General features: G+C 45.9%; 1 protein-coding gene across 2 annotated transcripts in view; it reads right to left on the reverse strand.

Moving 5' to 3' along the window:
- DAGLB (diacylglycerol lipase beta) overlaps window positions 1-11,582 on the reverse strand; it is a 30,898-nt gene extending 19,316 nt beyond the window's left edge. Inside the window, exons 1-3 of one of the 2 annotated variants that reach the window (XM_033167094.1) lie at window positions 11,475-11,582; window positions 9,124-9,248; window positions 1,900-2,051 (exon numbers count right to left, since the gene is read on the reverse strand). In XM_033167094.1, the coding sequence (XP_033022985.1) occupies window positions 1,900-2,051; window positions 9,124-9,218 (247 nt within the window). In that variant the 5' untranslated portion in view covers window positions 9,219-9,248; window positions 11,475-11,582. Of the gene's footprint in view, window positions 1-1,899; window positions 2,052-9,123; window positions 9,249-11,422 lie in introns of both variants that reach the window. The other variant, XM_033167093.1, reaches the window with a different exon arrangement.
- Window positions 11,583-13,773: the final 2,191 nt, after the last annotated feature.

A 13,773-nucleotide genomic window follows, 5' to 3' on the forward strand; every position in this document is an offset into this window, starting at 1 on the left:
AGGAATCTCAGCTAATCTATCCATGGCAGATGGCCATCCGAACTCTGCTTGAAGACCTCCAAAGAAAGAGAGTCTGTCACCTCCCGAGGGAGACGCCTCTGGGAAACCAACCAGCAGGGCCGAAGCACAACAGCGCCCTCTGCACTCGTGATTCCCAGCAACCTCCAAAAATTGTGGTGGAACAAAGTCATTGTGGCGATAAGCCACTCACTGATTGGCTGATAACAACATACGGTACTGAACCTGACCCTTCGGGATGGGAAACACTATAAGAGAGTCAATATGCATTAATTAATTAATTTAATAAATACCTATACCACCTGTCGATAATAAAATTATTCCTGATGAAAATGATTACAATAAAGAACACACACCCCTACAGATTTTATATGGACTGTGCCCAATGGGACTGTTCTGTCCTCTCCCCATGAACCCTCAACCCTCTAGAGCAGATTCTGAGGATATATGGAGGGCTGCAGGGGAGAAGTGAGGAGGGCAAAATTCGGCTGCACAAATGGATACAACGCACACAAACATATGAGATACACACACACAACCTCTAATGGGACATACACACATGTATACAGAATATGTTTTGAATAGCACATATTTAATAAATAGCGGGTGGCGCTGTGGGTTAAACCACAGAGCCTAGGGCTTGCCTATCAGAAGGTCTCGGCGGTTCAAATCCCCGTGACGGGGTGAGCTCCTGTTGCTCGGTCCCTGCTCCTGCCCACCTAGCAGTTCGAAAGCACGTCAAAGTGCAAGCAGATAAATAGGTACCACTCCAGCGGGAAGGTAACGGTGTTTCCGTGCGCTGCTCTGGTTCGCCAGAAGCGGCTTAGGTCATGCTGGCCACATGACCCGGAAGCTGTACACCAGCTCCCTCGGCCAGTAAAGCGAGATGAGGGTCACAACCCCAGAGTCGTCCGTGACTGGACCTAATGGTCAGGGGTACCTATACCTTTACCTAATATCTTATGGCCTTTTATTACCAATAAAAAAATAATTGACACGAACTTCAAAGGTTATTATTTATTGCATTTATATCTCACCCGTCAGCCTGAAAGCTCTTTGGGCAGCACGCAAGCAATTCATTAATATGTAATAGGGCAATATCCCCTAAAACCATAAAACCAACGTGCGTTGTAAAACAGCAATTCAGGAGCGGAGGTGGGGTGGGGTGGGGGGTGCCATTCTTAACTGGGCCAATTCCAAAGGCCTGAAGCACAAAATAAGTCTCAACTTGACATCTAAATGCAGGTAACAAGGTGAGTGCTGCCATGTATCCCATGGGAGGAAGGGAAAATGCATCATCCCTGAAATGCTTTAAAAATGAAAAATATTTCCTCTGGCTGAGGTTTAATAATCGGTGGGGGGGGGGGGAGAATTACTACTAACCGATCTCCAAACATTGCTGCCATTATTTCAACTGAACACCGAGAATTATCATTTGCTGGATGCTGCACGATGCACTCACAACAAAACAGTTGCCTGTTGTGAGCTCACCGCCTAAGAGACATACAGCCATACCTTGGAAGTTGAACGAAATCCATTCTGGAAGTCCGTTCAACTTCTAAAACATCTGGAAACCAAGGCAGGCAATCACTTCCAGGTTTCGATCGTTCAGGAGCCAAGGCATTCATAATAAAATAGTAATAATAATAATAATAACAACAACAACAACAACAACAACAACAACAACAACAACAACAACAACAACAACTTACTATCTATACCCTGCCCATCTGGCTGGGCCTCCCCAGCCACCTTTGTTGCATTAATGCTGGATGCCAAGCCTCTTAATTGGCAGTTTGAGAGCAGTTTGGACGGGCAGCATCACTTTGCTTTTCATACAGAAGGCTAAGCAATTGTAATGCAATGCAGAATGCCACTCACCTTGCATGCTGACATACAAAATAGAACACAAAGCACATATTATGGCTGCCAGGAGAATGAGGAGGACCAGCAGGTAACTGTGCAGCAACGCTCCACCGGCACAGTTAAACTGCCCTTTGTGGATGGAGTACAAAACCAGAATTCCAATCCACCTGCGAGAACAAAAAAACAAAAAATGGCACAAGACGTCAGCTGGGAAGGAAGTCTGGGCCATGATGCAGATCCTCAGTACAATCCTATATTAATACACTTAGAATAAATATACGGGGTGGGGAACCTCAGATATGGGGGCAAATGTGGCCCTTGGGACTTTTCCCTAGGATACATCCCTCCCCAGGGCCATTCCTCTCACTGGCACTACTCTGCACCCACATCAGCGGATTTTCCTTGTTGGAAAGTGTCCTTGAACTTTGATAATGCCTCCTGCCAGCTGGCCAGCACATGGAAAAGTACATGTGTGTGTTTACGCACGAAAACATCTGGCCTGGAATGTAGCCTATTGCATAAAGGAGCCCATTCCTTGAAATGCCTGATTTGGCGACGGTGACACACGCCTTAGTTGCACCCCATCTGGATTACTGAAACATGCTCTATGTGGGACTGCATTTGAAGAGCTGCAGCCAAATGGTTGACTGGGGGCTGGTTATAGCCCTTGCTACAACAACTCCACAGGTTAGCAGTGTGTTTCCAGGCACAATTCAAAGTGATGGTTATCACCTATAAATCCCTATGCATTTTAGGTCCAGGCTATCTGAAAGACCATATTCCCTCATATGAACCTGCCTGGGCTTTAAGATCTTCAGGCAATGGCCTTCTTTCGATCCCTCCACCCTCACAGGCGCGCTTGGTAGGGATGTAGGAGAGGGCCTTCCCAGTGGCTGCTCCCAAACTTTGGAATTCCCTTCCTAGAGAAATTAGACTGGCTCCCTCCTTGTTGTCCTTCCACTGGCACGTTCATAGTAGAGTTGGAAGGGACCACGAAGGTCATCTGGTCCAACCCCCTGCAATGCAGGAATCTTTTGTTCAGCGTGGGACTCAAACTCATAGCCCTGAGAGTAAGAGTCTCACGCTCTTGGTGAATACTTTCTTTTGGGAACTGGCTGTATCGAAAGGGCTAGTGCTGTCTGTTTTTATTGTAATGACGTGTACACACACATTTTAATTCCATTGAAGTTTAATTTGTTTTTAATGACTGAGTCCCCCCTCCCCCATATTTTTTGCTGTTTCTATTTTAGCTGTAAGCCACCTTGAATCCCTTTCAAGTAGAAAGGTAGCATGTAAGTACAGTATATTAATAATTGCTCTACCCACTTTTGCTTCAGGCTCCACCAACTACTTGCAAGTGGCCTCCAAAAGGCTTCCCATGATGGAATGTGCCCCCTGGACTGAAAAACATTCTCCACCCCTTTTCATTTCATCCAAGAGTTGCATTTTCACTAAACTAATTCATAAGGGTACAGAGAAAAAGAAATTTCCTACAATTAGCCTAATCTGATAGGTTATTGCATCTCCCACTACAATGCAGCGGGGGGGGGGGGGGAATAAGGCATTAGACCGTAATGTCTATTGTTCAAAACAACCATACCAATTTAAATCAATTAAGTAACCTCATTCAGGGATAGCAAAGCCGAAACCTTCTGTTGTGCTGCAACAAGTAATTAACGTTACACAACCACTTAACTCTGCCTGAGTGACAGCATTTTTGTATACCAGAGACTGTCACACAAACAAGATCTGCCTTGCACAGCCTTATTTCCATGGGGTAAACTGAACACAAAAGCAAGCAGTGTGCATTTGGTAAAAAAAGTCATCTATCTTTTAAAAAAATTATTTTCCAGTGACAGTCATTCTCGAGGAAAGCTTCCCTCTCCTTAAACCTTAGATATCTTACAAAACCACTCATCAATTCAATTTCCCAAATGCCCTTTGCTTCACACCAGCAACCTCTGAAGGAAACTGAAAACTGCGCTAGTTGCTTTTCAAGGTTGGGCATGCTGTAAAATCAGAATGGTGCATTCAACCCAAAATATGCATTTGTTCCATGGCGCAAGCCTTAACCATTCCTGTTCAGATGGAAATCCAACTGAATTCAATGGAGATAAGATAAGATAAGATAAAATAAGATAAGAAGAATGAGGATTGAGGCTAGATTCTTGAGAGTTCGTTAGCTAAAATGTAAGCAGCTTTTGCTCTAAAGCTTGGAAGTTGACTGGGAAAGTTGATCATCGGCTGTACCTTCAGCCAAGCTGTCAGTGGGGTGGCAGTGCTCACCTGACCTCCCTATCGCCCACATTGCTGCTAGTTACTGAGAGGTAGAAGGGGAGCAGCAAGCTGGTGCTCACCCAAACTTCACCCCACCTCGGCACCCCCATTTCCCAGGAACCAGCTGCAACACAGGTGATGGATGATCAGGTGAGAGTGCCGTCTCTTCACCGACTGCTGCTGTGTGACTTGCCTCGGAAGACTTATGGAAATGAGCTCAGAAGTGCCTGGATGTAGGTCCACCGGCATCCCACTGCTGATCTAGTAACCTGCTTTCAACTGCGACGGACAGCTAGAGAAATTCACTGCTTTGCTCTCAACATGGCTACAGCCCTCAAAATGCTCAGGTTGCGCTAGAGCTGCCTGCCACTAAATGCAGTTGTGGTCTGACAGGGATCTGAGGAACAGCACATAGCTAACTTACGCAATTTGCTGCCACAAAGAGGAATCTGTGGCCGCTAATTTACATGGCTTTAAATGGAGATTGAATTATGGTGCTGGAGGAGACTCTTGAGAGTCCCATGGACTGCAAAAAGATCAAACTTATCCATCCTTAAAGAAATCAGCCCTGAGTGCTCACTGGAAGGGCAGATCCTGAAGTTGAGGCTCCAATACTTTGGCCACCTCATGAGAAGAGAAGACTCCCTGGAAAAGACCCTAATGTTGGGAAAGATGGAGGGCACAAGGAGAAGGGGATGACAGAGTGTGAGATGGTTGGACAGTGTTCTCAAAGCGACTGGCATGAGTTTGGCCAAACTGCGGGAGGCAGTGAAAGATAGGTGCGCCTGGTGTGCTCTGGTCCATGGGGTCACAAAGAGTCGGACACGACTGAACAACAACAAATGGAGATTGGACCAATTCATGGTGGGGGGAAACAATCAATAGGTATTCTTTCTTTTTTATCAATTGCTTTCCATTTATGAGGTGCTTCCTAGAGAATACCTGGAAGAAATATACATTTTTTTCTGTCTCAAGATGCCAACAGAAAATTTCTCCTGATCTGCACCGAAGCCAGGAAAAAACGGCAGCACTTTCAGTAATACAGAAGGAAACATTACTTACTGTAAGTAAAACAATACTGAATCTTCAGGGATCTTCCTGCAAGAGCTATTTGTAGAGGGAGAATCAATTTCTCACTACACTCACCATATAAATCACAGTGCAGGACAGCACATTCAACAGATTTTGTTGCTCCAGCTCCACACCAACACGCTCATTCATTTCCTGGGGTTTTTGCTGAATTGTCTTTCTAACAGTGCCAAAGGCAGCAAATTACAATGAGGAAAGTTAAATGCTCTCCTATACTTTGAGACAGTTAAGGCGCAAAGTACAAAGCTGCCATGATTCTACACAGTTTAACGAGCTATTAAGAAGTAGAGAACAATTATTTGTTAGCTGCAGTTATCAGATGCTGTTGATCTAAGTCTACTGATCTTTGAATAACAGGTTTGGCCTTCCTCTTAACCCATAAATGCCCAAAATGTCAGGAGAGAAGCCCAGCTTATAAATATTCTTCTTATTAACCTCTCTCATCCAATTATGAACAAAAGAGCCTGAGAGCAAAAAGGAGAGATAGCTAGCAGGAGCTGCTGAAAAAGTGTAAAATTCCAGGGCATCGTGAAAACGAAAGCTTAATGAATTCAGAACAGGGTGTTGCAACATTTTGAAGACACACTCAGATCACAGCTATAGCAGTCAGAAAGGAGAGTGTAGAAGGGAAGGCACCCTTGCTTCCACTTCAGCAGATCACATATCTTATTCACAGATTCTTATATGCTCAGTCTTTCCCTGGTGAGCAACCTGACTACTGAATTGTAGTGTTGTGGTTAAGAGCGGTAGTCTCGTAATCTGGTGAACCGGGTTCGCGTCCCCGCTCCTCCACATGCAGCTGCTGGGTGACCTTGGGCTAGTCACACTTCTCTGAAGTCACTCAGCCCCACTCACCTCACAGAGTGTTTGTTGTGGGGGAGGAAGGGAAAGGAGAATGTTAGCCGCTTTGAGACTCCTTCGGGTAGTGATAAAGAGGGATATCAAATCCAAACTTTTCTTCTTCTCCTCCTCCTACACCAGCTGAAGTTTCATCATCAGAGGCAGCCCCACGTAAAATGCACTGCAGTAATCTAAACTAGATGTTACCAGAGCACAGATGACAGAAGGTAGCCTATCCCTGTCCAGCTGGGCCACCAGCCAAAGCTGATGGAAGACACTCTGCACCGCTGACACCACCTGGGCCTCAAGAGGCAGCAATGGATCCAAAAGAACCCCCAAGATGCGAACACGCTCCTTCAGAGGAAGTGTAACCCCATCAACAGCAGGCCACCTCCCATCCATCCAGTCTAGGGAACCACCCACTAACAGTGCCTCAATCTTATCTGGATTGAATTTAGGTTTATTGGCTAATCCACTCCATTACTGAGGCAAGACATTGGTCCGGTACATCCGTTGTCACACTTGCAGAAGTAAAGGAGAAGTAGAGCTGTGTCCAAAACTCCAGATGACTCCACTCAGTGGTTTCATGTAGACGTGAAACAGCTTGAGGGATAAGACTGTACCACAAGGAACCCTGCATTGAACAAAACAAAATAAAAAAATCCTTCCAGTAGCACCTTAGAGACCAACTAAGTTTGTTCTTGGTATGAGCTTTCGTGTGCATGCACACGAAAGCTCATACCAAGAACAAACTTGGTTGGTCTCTAAGGTGCTACTGGAAGGATTTTTTTATTTTTTATTTTGTTTTGACTATGGCAGACCAACACGGCTACCTACCTGTACCTGCACTGAACACTCCATGTGACTGAACGGCACTCCCCAAGCATCATATTCTGGAAACAACCATCCAAGTAGGATTGAAACCACCACAAAGCAGTGCTATTCACCCCCAATTCAGATAGCCACTCTAGAAGGATACCATGGTTGATGGTACTGAAGGTCACTGAGAGGTCAAGGAGAATTAACAGGGTCAGATTTCTCCTGTCTTTCTCCCAACAAAGGTAATCATACAGGGCAACTCAAGCAGTTTCTGTGCCAAAAACGGGCATAAATCCCAACTTATATACATCTAGAAAAATCAGTTTCCTCCAAGAGTGCCTAGATCCGATCTGTGACAACTATATCAAGGCCTTAGAACAGGCATCCCCAAACTCGGCCCTCCAGATGTTTTGGGACTACAACTCTCATCATCCCTAGCTAACAGGACCAGTGGTCAGAGACGTTGGGAATTGTAGTCCCAAAACATCTGGAGGGCCGAGTTTGGGGATGCCTGACTTAGAACCTTTATATCCTGCTGCACTCCTTACTGCAGGAGATTTCAATGCATGCAAAGGAGCAATGATTTAAGTGTATAAGTCCATTACCACCCGATATGGGAATCAGATACTTGCATTCATTGGGACGGTTTCCAAAGGTACACAATGTTAATTATGTAGGACTCTGTTTAGTTTCATTTACAAGGCAGGGGGATTTGAGAGTACTAAATGGTACAGCTGATGGAGATCAGCATGGGGAACATACACATTTTTTAAAAAAAATTGTGGCAACGCAATTGATTATGCAGCCTTTTCACAACTAGCATATAGGTATGCTGCCCATGTTGAGGCCAGCTCCAACATTTACTGCTAACTGTGACACTGGCATGCTTAGTTGGCAGTAATGCTAGTTTAGAATCTTCCTCTAATAAAGATCTAGGTTAGGTGAGAACTGTAGTTTTGTGAGGATGCAAGAAAGGTGGTGGTGGTGGTGGTGGTGGTTGTTGTTATTTTCTACCCTGCCCATCTGGCTGGGTTTCCCCAGCCACTCTGGGTGGCTTCCAACAAAAGGTTAAAAATACATCAAAACATCAGTCATTAAAAACTTCCCTAAACAGGGCTACCTTCAGATGTCTTCTAAATGTCATATAGTTGTTTATCGCTTTGACATCTGATGGGAGGGCGTTCCACAGGGCGGGTGCCACTACCGAGAAGGCCCTCTGCCTGATTCCCTGTAACTTCACTTCTCGCAGTGAGGGAACAGCCAGAAGGCCCTTGATGCTGGACCTCAGTGTCTGGGCAGAATGATTGGGGTGGAGACGCTCCTTCAGGTATACAGGGCCAAGGCCGTTTAGGGCTTTAAAGATCAGCACCAACACTCTGAATTGTGCCTGGAAACGTACTGGGAGCCAATTTAGGTGTTTCAGGACTAGTGTTATGTGGTCTCGGCGGCTGCTCCCAGTCACCAGCCTAGCTGCCACATTCTGGATTAGTTGTAGTTTCCGGGTCACCTTCAAAGGTAGCCCCACACAGAGCGCATTGCAGTAGTCCAAGCGGGAGATAACCAGAGCATGCACCACTCTGGCAAGACAGTCTGCGGGCATGTAGGGTCTCAGCCTGCGTACCAGATGGAGTTGGTAGACAGCTGCCCTGGACACAGAATTGACCTGCGCCTCCATGGACAGCTGTGAGTCCAAAATGACTCCCAGGCTGCGCAGAGACACAGTTACCCCATTCAGGACCAGGGAGTTTTCCATACCCACCCATCCCCTGTTCCCCAAAAACAGTACTTCTGTCTTGTCAGGATTCAACCTCAATCTGTTGGCCGCCATCCATCCTCCAACCGCCTCCCTAGATTCCAAGCTAGCTTACCTTCAGCCCACTGGTTGGGAGTTAACCACAGTTAGAACAGGACTGAAACCTCTTTACAGACACACCCTTATTTACAGTCCTTGACTCAAATAGCAGCTCATTACTGCTTTGCCCCAGAACTTGCTTTAAAAACCAGACAGGTACGCACAGAAAGGTTTCCTTTCACTTTGAAACCATTACATCAGTGTGACACAAGAAAGACCAGAGTTCCCAGGGGACTAGGTACAACTTCTACATGAGCTCAATTGCTAAAACCCCTTTTTAAAAATTTAAGCAGTGCTTATCTTCCCCAGGTAGTGCCTAGTTCGTTACTGACAACGTTAATATGTTAAGCAACAAATCTTACCAGATCACCCTGATGAAAAGTTCAAAGGCTCCTGGGAAGACAAAGTCGTCACTTCCAATGGCCCAGCGCCTTCCAAACATCACCATCCCAGGCATTGTGGATGCACTGGTGTGGATACTCAGCTTCTGAAGGAGAACATACAAACACTATAGAATCTTGCGAGTATACCTTTCCTGCCCAAATATAAACATCTGTTTTTGTTCCAGACTGAAACCAATTTGAGTCCACTTTATCAGGTTTTGAACCAACTCTCCTCCCTCCCCCAATCAATAGTACTGGTCAATTTTTAGATCTAATGGCATATGGCAATGGTTTTCAACCAGTGTGCTGTGGCACCCTGGGGTGCCTTGAGTGATAGTCAGGGGTGCCGCAGGCAACACTGGCCTTTGTCCTTCTTTCCTTCCCTCCTCCTCTGATGCCCTCTTGCATCTCGGCCTCCCAAAGGCTTGCACAGCTGATCATTGCATCAGCCCTGGCTACAAGCTCCCCAGGCAAATGGTGCCTCTGGGGCTGGTAAGGGTTGCTTCCCAGGCCCCTGTGGGGCAGTGAGGCACCTCTCTTTGGGGTGGAGGGGGCAGCTCAGAGACTGGGGCAGCAGCTGCAGCTGCCCAGAAGACTCCCAAAGGGAGAGGAGAGGACGCTGAGGGAACACCCCACAAGGGAGGGTGTTTGAAAAAGGGTAAGAGGCTGCCAACTTGGCAGGCAAGGGCTGACATAATTGGGCTCCTGAGCCCCACAGGGGTGCCACAGAAAGAAGGTCAAGGGAGCCACGGACTCAAAATGGTTGAAAACCTCTGGTATATGGTATCCTGTACCTGTTCTTTTTTCCTATTCAATCTGCCCCTGTAAAATCACCCAGGCTACTTTCACAGTCTAAAAGCCTTCCTTCCCTTTCATACATTTTGCACTGTCAGGATCACCTTCCCAGGATCACAACATCTTGATTTACCTCTCACTTGCTCTCCTGATCACCATCAACCAAAATCTCCATCTACTGCCTTAACATTACTACACATTTGATTGAAAAAGCTCCAGAGAAGCCCCACTGCTTTATAAATAATAATAATAATAATAATAATAATAATAATAATAATAATAATAATTTATTTATACCTCACCCATCTGGCTGGGTTTCCCCAGCCACTCTGGGCGGCTTCCAACAAAATATTAAAATACAATAGTCCATCAAACATTAAAAGCTTCCCTAAAGGGGATACTTTCTCCAAAACATGCATACACCCCATTTAAGAGAGTCTTGTGACACCTTAAACACCAAGGCCTTATTGTGGCATGTGCTTTTCTGGACCAAAGCAGCCTTTAGTCTATGAAAGGTTATAGCAACTCTGTTTGCCTTTAAGGCACCACAAGACTCTTAGTCTGTTACAGCAAACTCGTCAAAGAGCCTCACAGCATAAGCTTTCAGGGACCAGAGTCCCCGTTAAGCCTGTTAATCTTTCATGTCCCACAAGCCTCTTTGTTGCATTTACTGCAACCGACTTACAGTTGCGATCTTGTATACACTTGCTTGGCAGCAAGCCCCAGGAAGTGCAATGGGGCTTCCTTTCCTCTCGCAGGCTCAGGCTTGTAGCACAAACTTTCCACCGCCAAGAGCAACCTTTCATAACCCCACAAGTGTTTCTTCTACCACAATTACACCACTCTCATTCTCATGCTGCCACAACACACTCTTTTCTTTCTTTTTTAATGTGCAGGTGTGTGTTTCAATTTCAAATCTGCTTATAGATGCCCTCTCCCTTTCCCCAACCCCTCTGCCACACCAACACCCCTCTGGGGAAATTAAGAAACCACATTTTCACCATGCAAACAAGGGCCCCTACTTAATAATAATAATAATAATAATAATAATTTATTTATACCCCACCCATCTGGCTGGGTTTCCCCAGCCACTCTGGGCGGCTTCCAACAGAATATTAAAATACAACAGTCTATTAAACATTAAAAGCTTCCCTAAACAGGGCTTTACTCATGTGATGTGCAGAGATGCCCCTAACCTGTTCCCACCTAGAGAGCCTGTTAACCCTACCTAAAGAGCCCCCTAACCTATTCCTGCCTGGAAAGCCCCCTAACCTATTTTCGCCTAGAGAGCCCCTTAACCCATTCCCACCTAAACACCCCCCTAACCTATTCCTGCCTAAAGAGCCCCCTAACCTATTCCAGTTACATCCGGGGACTGCACTCCCCGTCCCGCCAAAAAGCCCCCTTTCAAGTCTCCTTCACCCAAGAAGCTGCCCTTGACACAGCGCCCCCTACTGCGGCTCCAGAATTGCCCGCCTCTTACCTGCTCCCCTCCGGCTCTCTCTACGCCTCTCGCTCAAAAGCAGGTCACCTACTGACAACACGGCGTCATGACGCACTGACGTCCGCGCCGCGACTCCGGCTCCTACCTCTTACCACCACTGGCCACTTTCATCTACGCACGCGCCCTCCTCGGGCACATGGGTGTGTGTGTTGCTGCCGCTGTTGTCGCGGGCATTGGAAGGCGAGCGTGCGCAGCGAAGAGGAGGCGGAGCTGCCGGGTCTTCATGCCAAAGAGGTACGCATTAAACTGAGATGGTTCTGCGTGAGTACGCCGGTTCTGATTAGACGCCTCCATGCGCCGGATAAATATTTGCCCAGGAATTTGTCTCGACTTTTAAGGACAGCTTTCTCCAACCTGATGTTTTGGACGACTCTTGAGCGGATGCCCCCATACATCCGGAGGGGCAAGGTTGGAAAAGGCTGATTAAAAAGACGCAGGTTAGGGTTAGACTGAGGCCCCCTTCGGATGCGTTTGCTTCGCAAAAAAAATGTAATGGCACCCAACCCCTAAAATGTAGCAAAGAAGTTTGAGAGAGGAGGATGGCTTTTCTCTGGTACGTCTCGCTTTCCGCCTCCCCGACCCTTCTTATGCTGCAGTCCTAGTCACGCTTTCCTGGGAGTAAGCCTCATTGAAATCAGTAAGACTCACATTGGAGTAGACATGACTTTCACCGTAAATTAACGACTGCAAAGCGTTGTCGTGAAAAAGAACCGATTGCCTGCTTATAGTCTTTGAATTAATTCTTTTGCATTTCTGCCGTTTGTGCCCCGCCCATGGAGAAGACTGACAGCTGCAAATGAGAGCCATACGTTTTACCAAGGAACCGTGGAGATTGCAACTCTTTGTCTGTACGCCCTTCCTTATTTAGACACATGGGACGTCGCTGCAAGGAGAAGCGCCTGGCAAGGAATTGGGGGGGGACCCGTTAGGCCGTTTTGCTACGGATCCTTGCGGAAACTTCGGTCCAGTACTGCCTCTCAGATATTGCTTTGAGAACTCCACGAGGACTAGCGCCTTGGTTAATCCGCGTGGAGAACAAGATTGCACACGACCGCTTATATAACTCAAGCCCCATGTATGTTAACTCCAATGGGACTTGCACTCAACTGTCAACAGGGTGAAAATTTAATACACCTTTAGGTGCCAGGCAAAAAGGTTCCTTTTCAACCAGGCCTTTGCCTGACTTGATCTACATCCTATACCCTTTTTAAAAATGCTGGCTCTTTTGAGTTTTTTATTCATTGGGTTGTTGGTTTTGTTTTGAGTTTATGTATTTGATATTTTATGTGCACCGCCCTGAGACCTTCGGGTATAGGGCGGTACAGAAATAGACCTTCCTGTTAACGGATAGGAGTTATTTCGAAATAATCACACTGGGCGGCGTCCTAGCATGATTGTATTACAGGAAGCAGAGTTGTTTTGCTGTGGGAAAGTCAGGGTGTGGAACTTGGGTGTTTATCCCCCCCAAAAAATATTTCAGTCACTAACTCGGTTATGTCCAAATAGCCTCAAAATTCAGCCCTCTTAACAAGTGTTTCGCTATTGGCATGCTTGACAGCTGTTTAACCATGTCCCGTAAATGCAGGAAGGAGTGCACTTAAATACAAAGTTTTGTTCAGCAGCCAGCCCTCAAGGCAGAGTGCGCTTGTTAAAATACAGCACATATCGGAACCCACAACATATACAAAGGGACATACAATGTCACTTTAATAGAGCAGGCTTTTGAGACAGTTTGTGCTGTCATAAGTTACTCAGTGTATCTGCAAGGTTGCAATTTCATTTTGCTGCTGCTTCACTCTATCCAGCCCTCCAGTCTTTTGACAGAAGTTTCTACCCAAACCATACATTTAATAAATGCAACACAGCAGTGTATTGAGAAAATATATTTGTAACCAAAATTAGACATATACATGTAAGGTTTGAGACTCAGGGCATGCATTTTTCCAGATTAGTTTCTAGGTATGATTGAAGCTTTCACATTTCTGGATGATCGTCTTTGCAGCATTTGCCTCCATTCTTTAACTACTTCCAATAATTGCCTTCCCCATTTTGTAGAAGTATCGGGGAAAGTATTAATGAGCAAAGTTAGGGAGGGAAGAGAGAAATATGTCTCGACAGTTTGCTTAGACTTCTCCAGCATCTGAGTACGAAACCCCACTTGGCTATGCCCAAATCCAAATGTCTCATTTATTAAGGAATTCTGTGCTTTAAAAACTGATGATTACAGGTAATCCTGCACATATTTAAATAGGCTGGTAATTAACAATGTAGATGAAATGGCTTGTGTGATATATTTCTCAGGAATTATTTTTTCAGTCTTCAAAGAGCCA

Source organism: Lacerta agilis, chromosome 13 (genome assembly GCF_009819535.1).
Source record: "Lacerta agilis isolate rLacAgi1 chromosome 13, rLacAgi1.pri, whole genome shotgun sequence".
In the NCBI taxonomy this organism is placed as follows: domain Eukaryota; kingdom Metazoa; phylum Chordata; class Lepidosauria; order Squamata; family Lacertidae; genus Lacerta; species Lacerta agilis.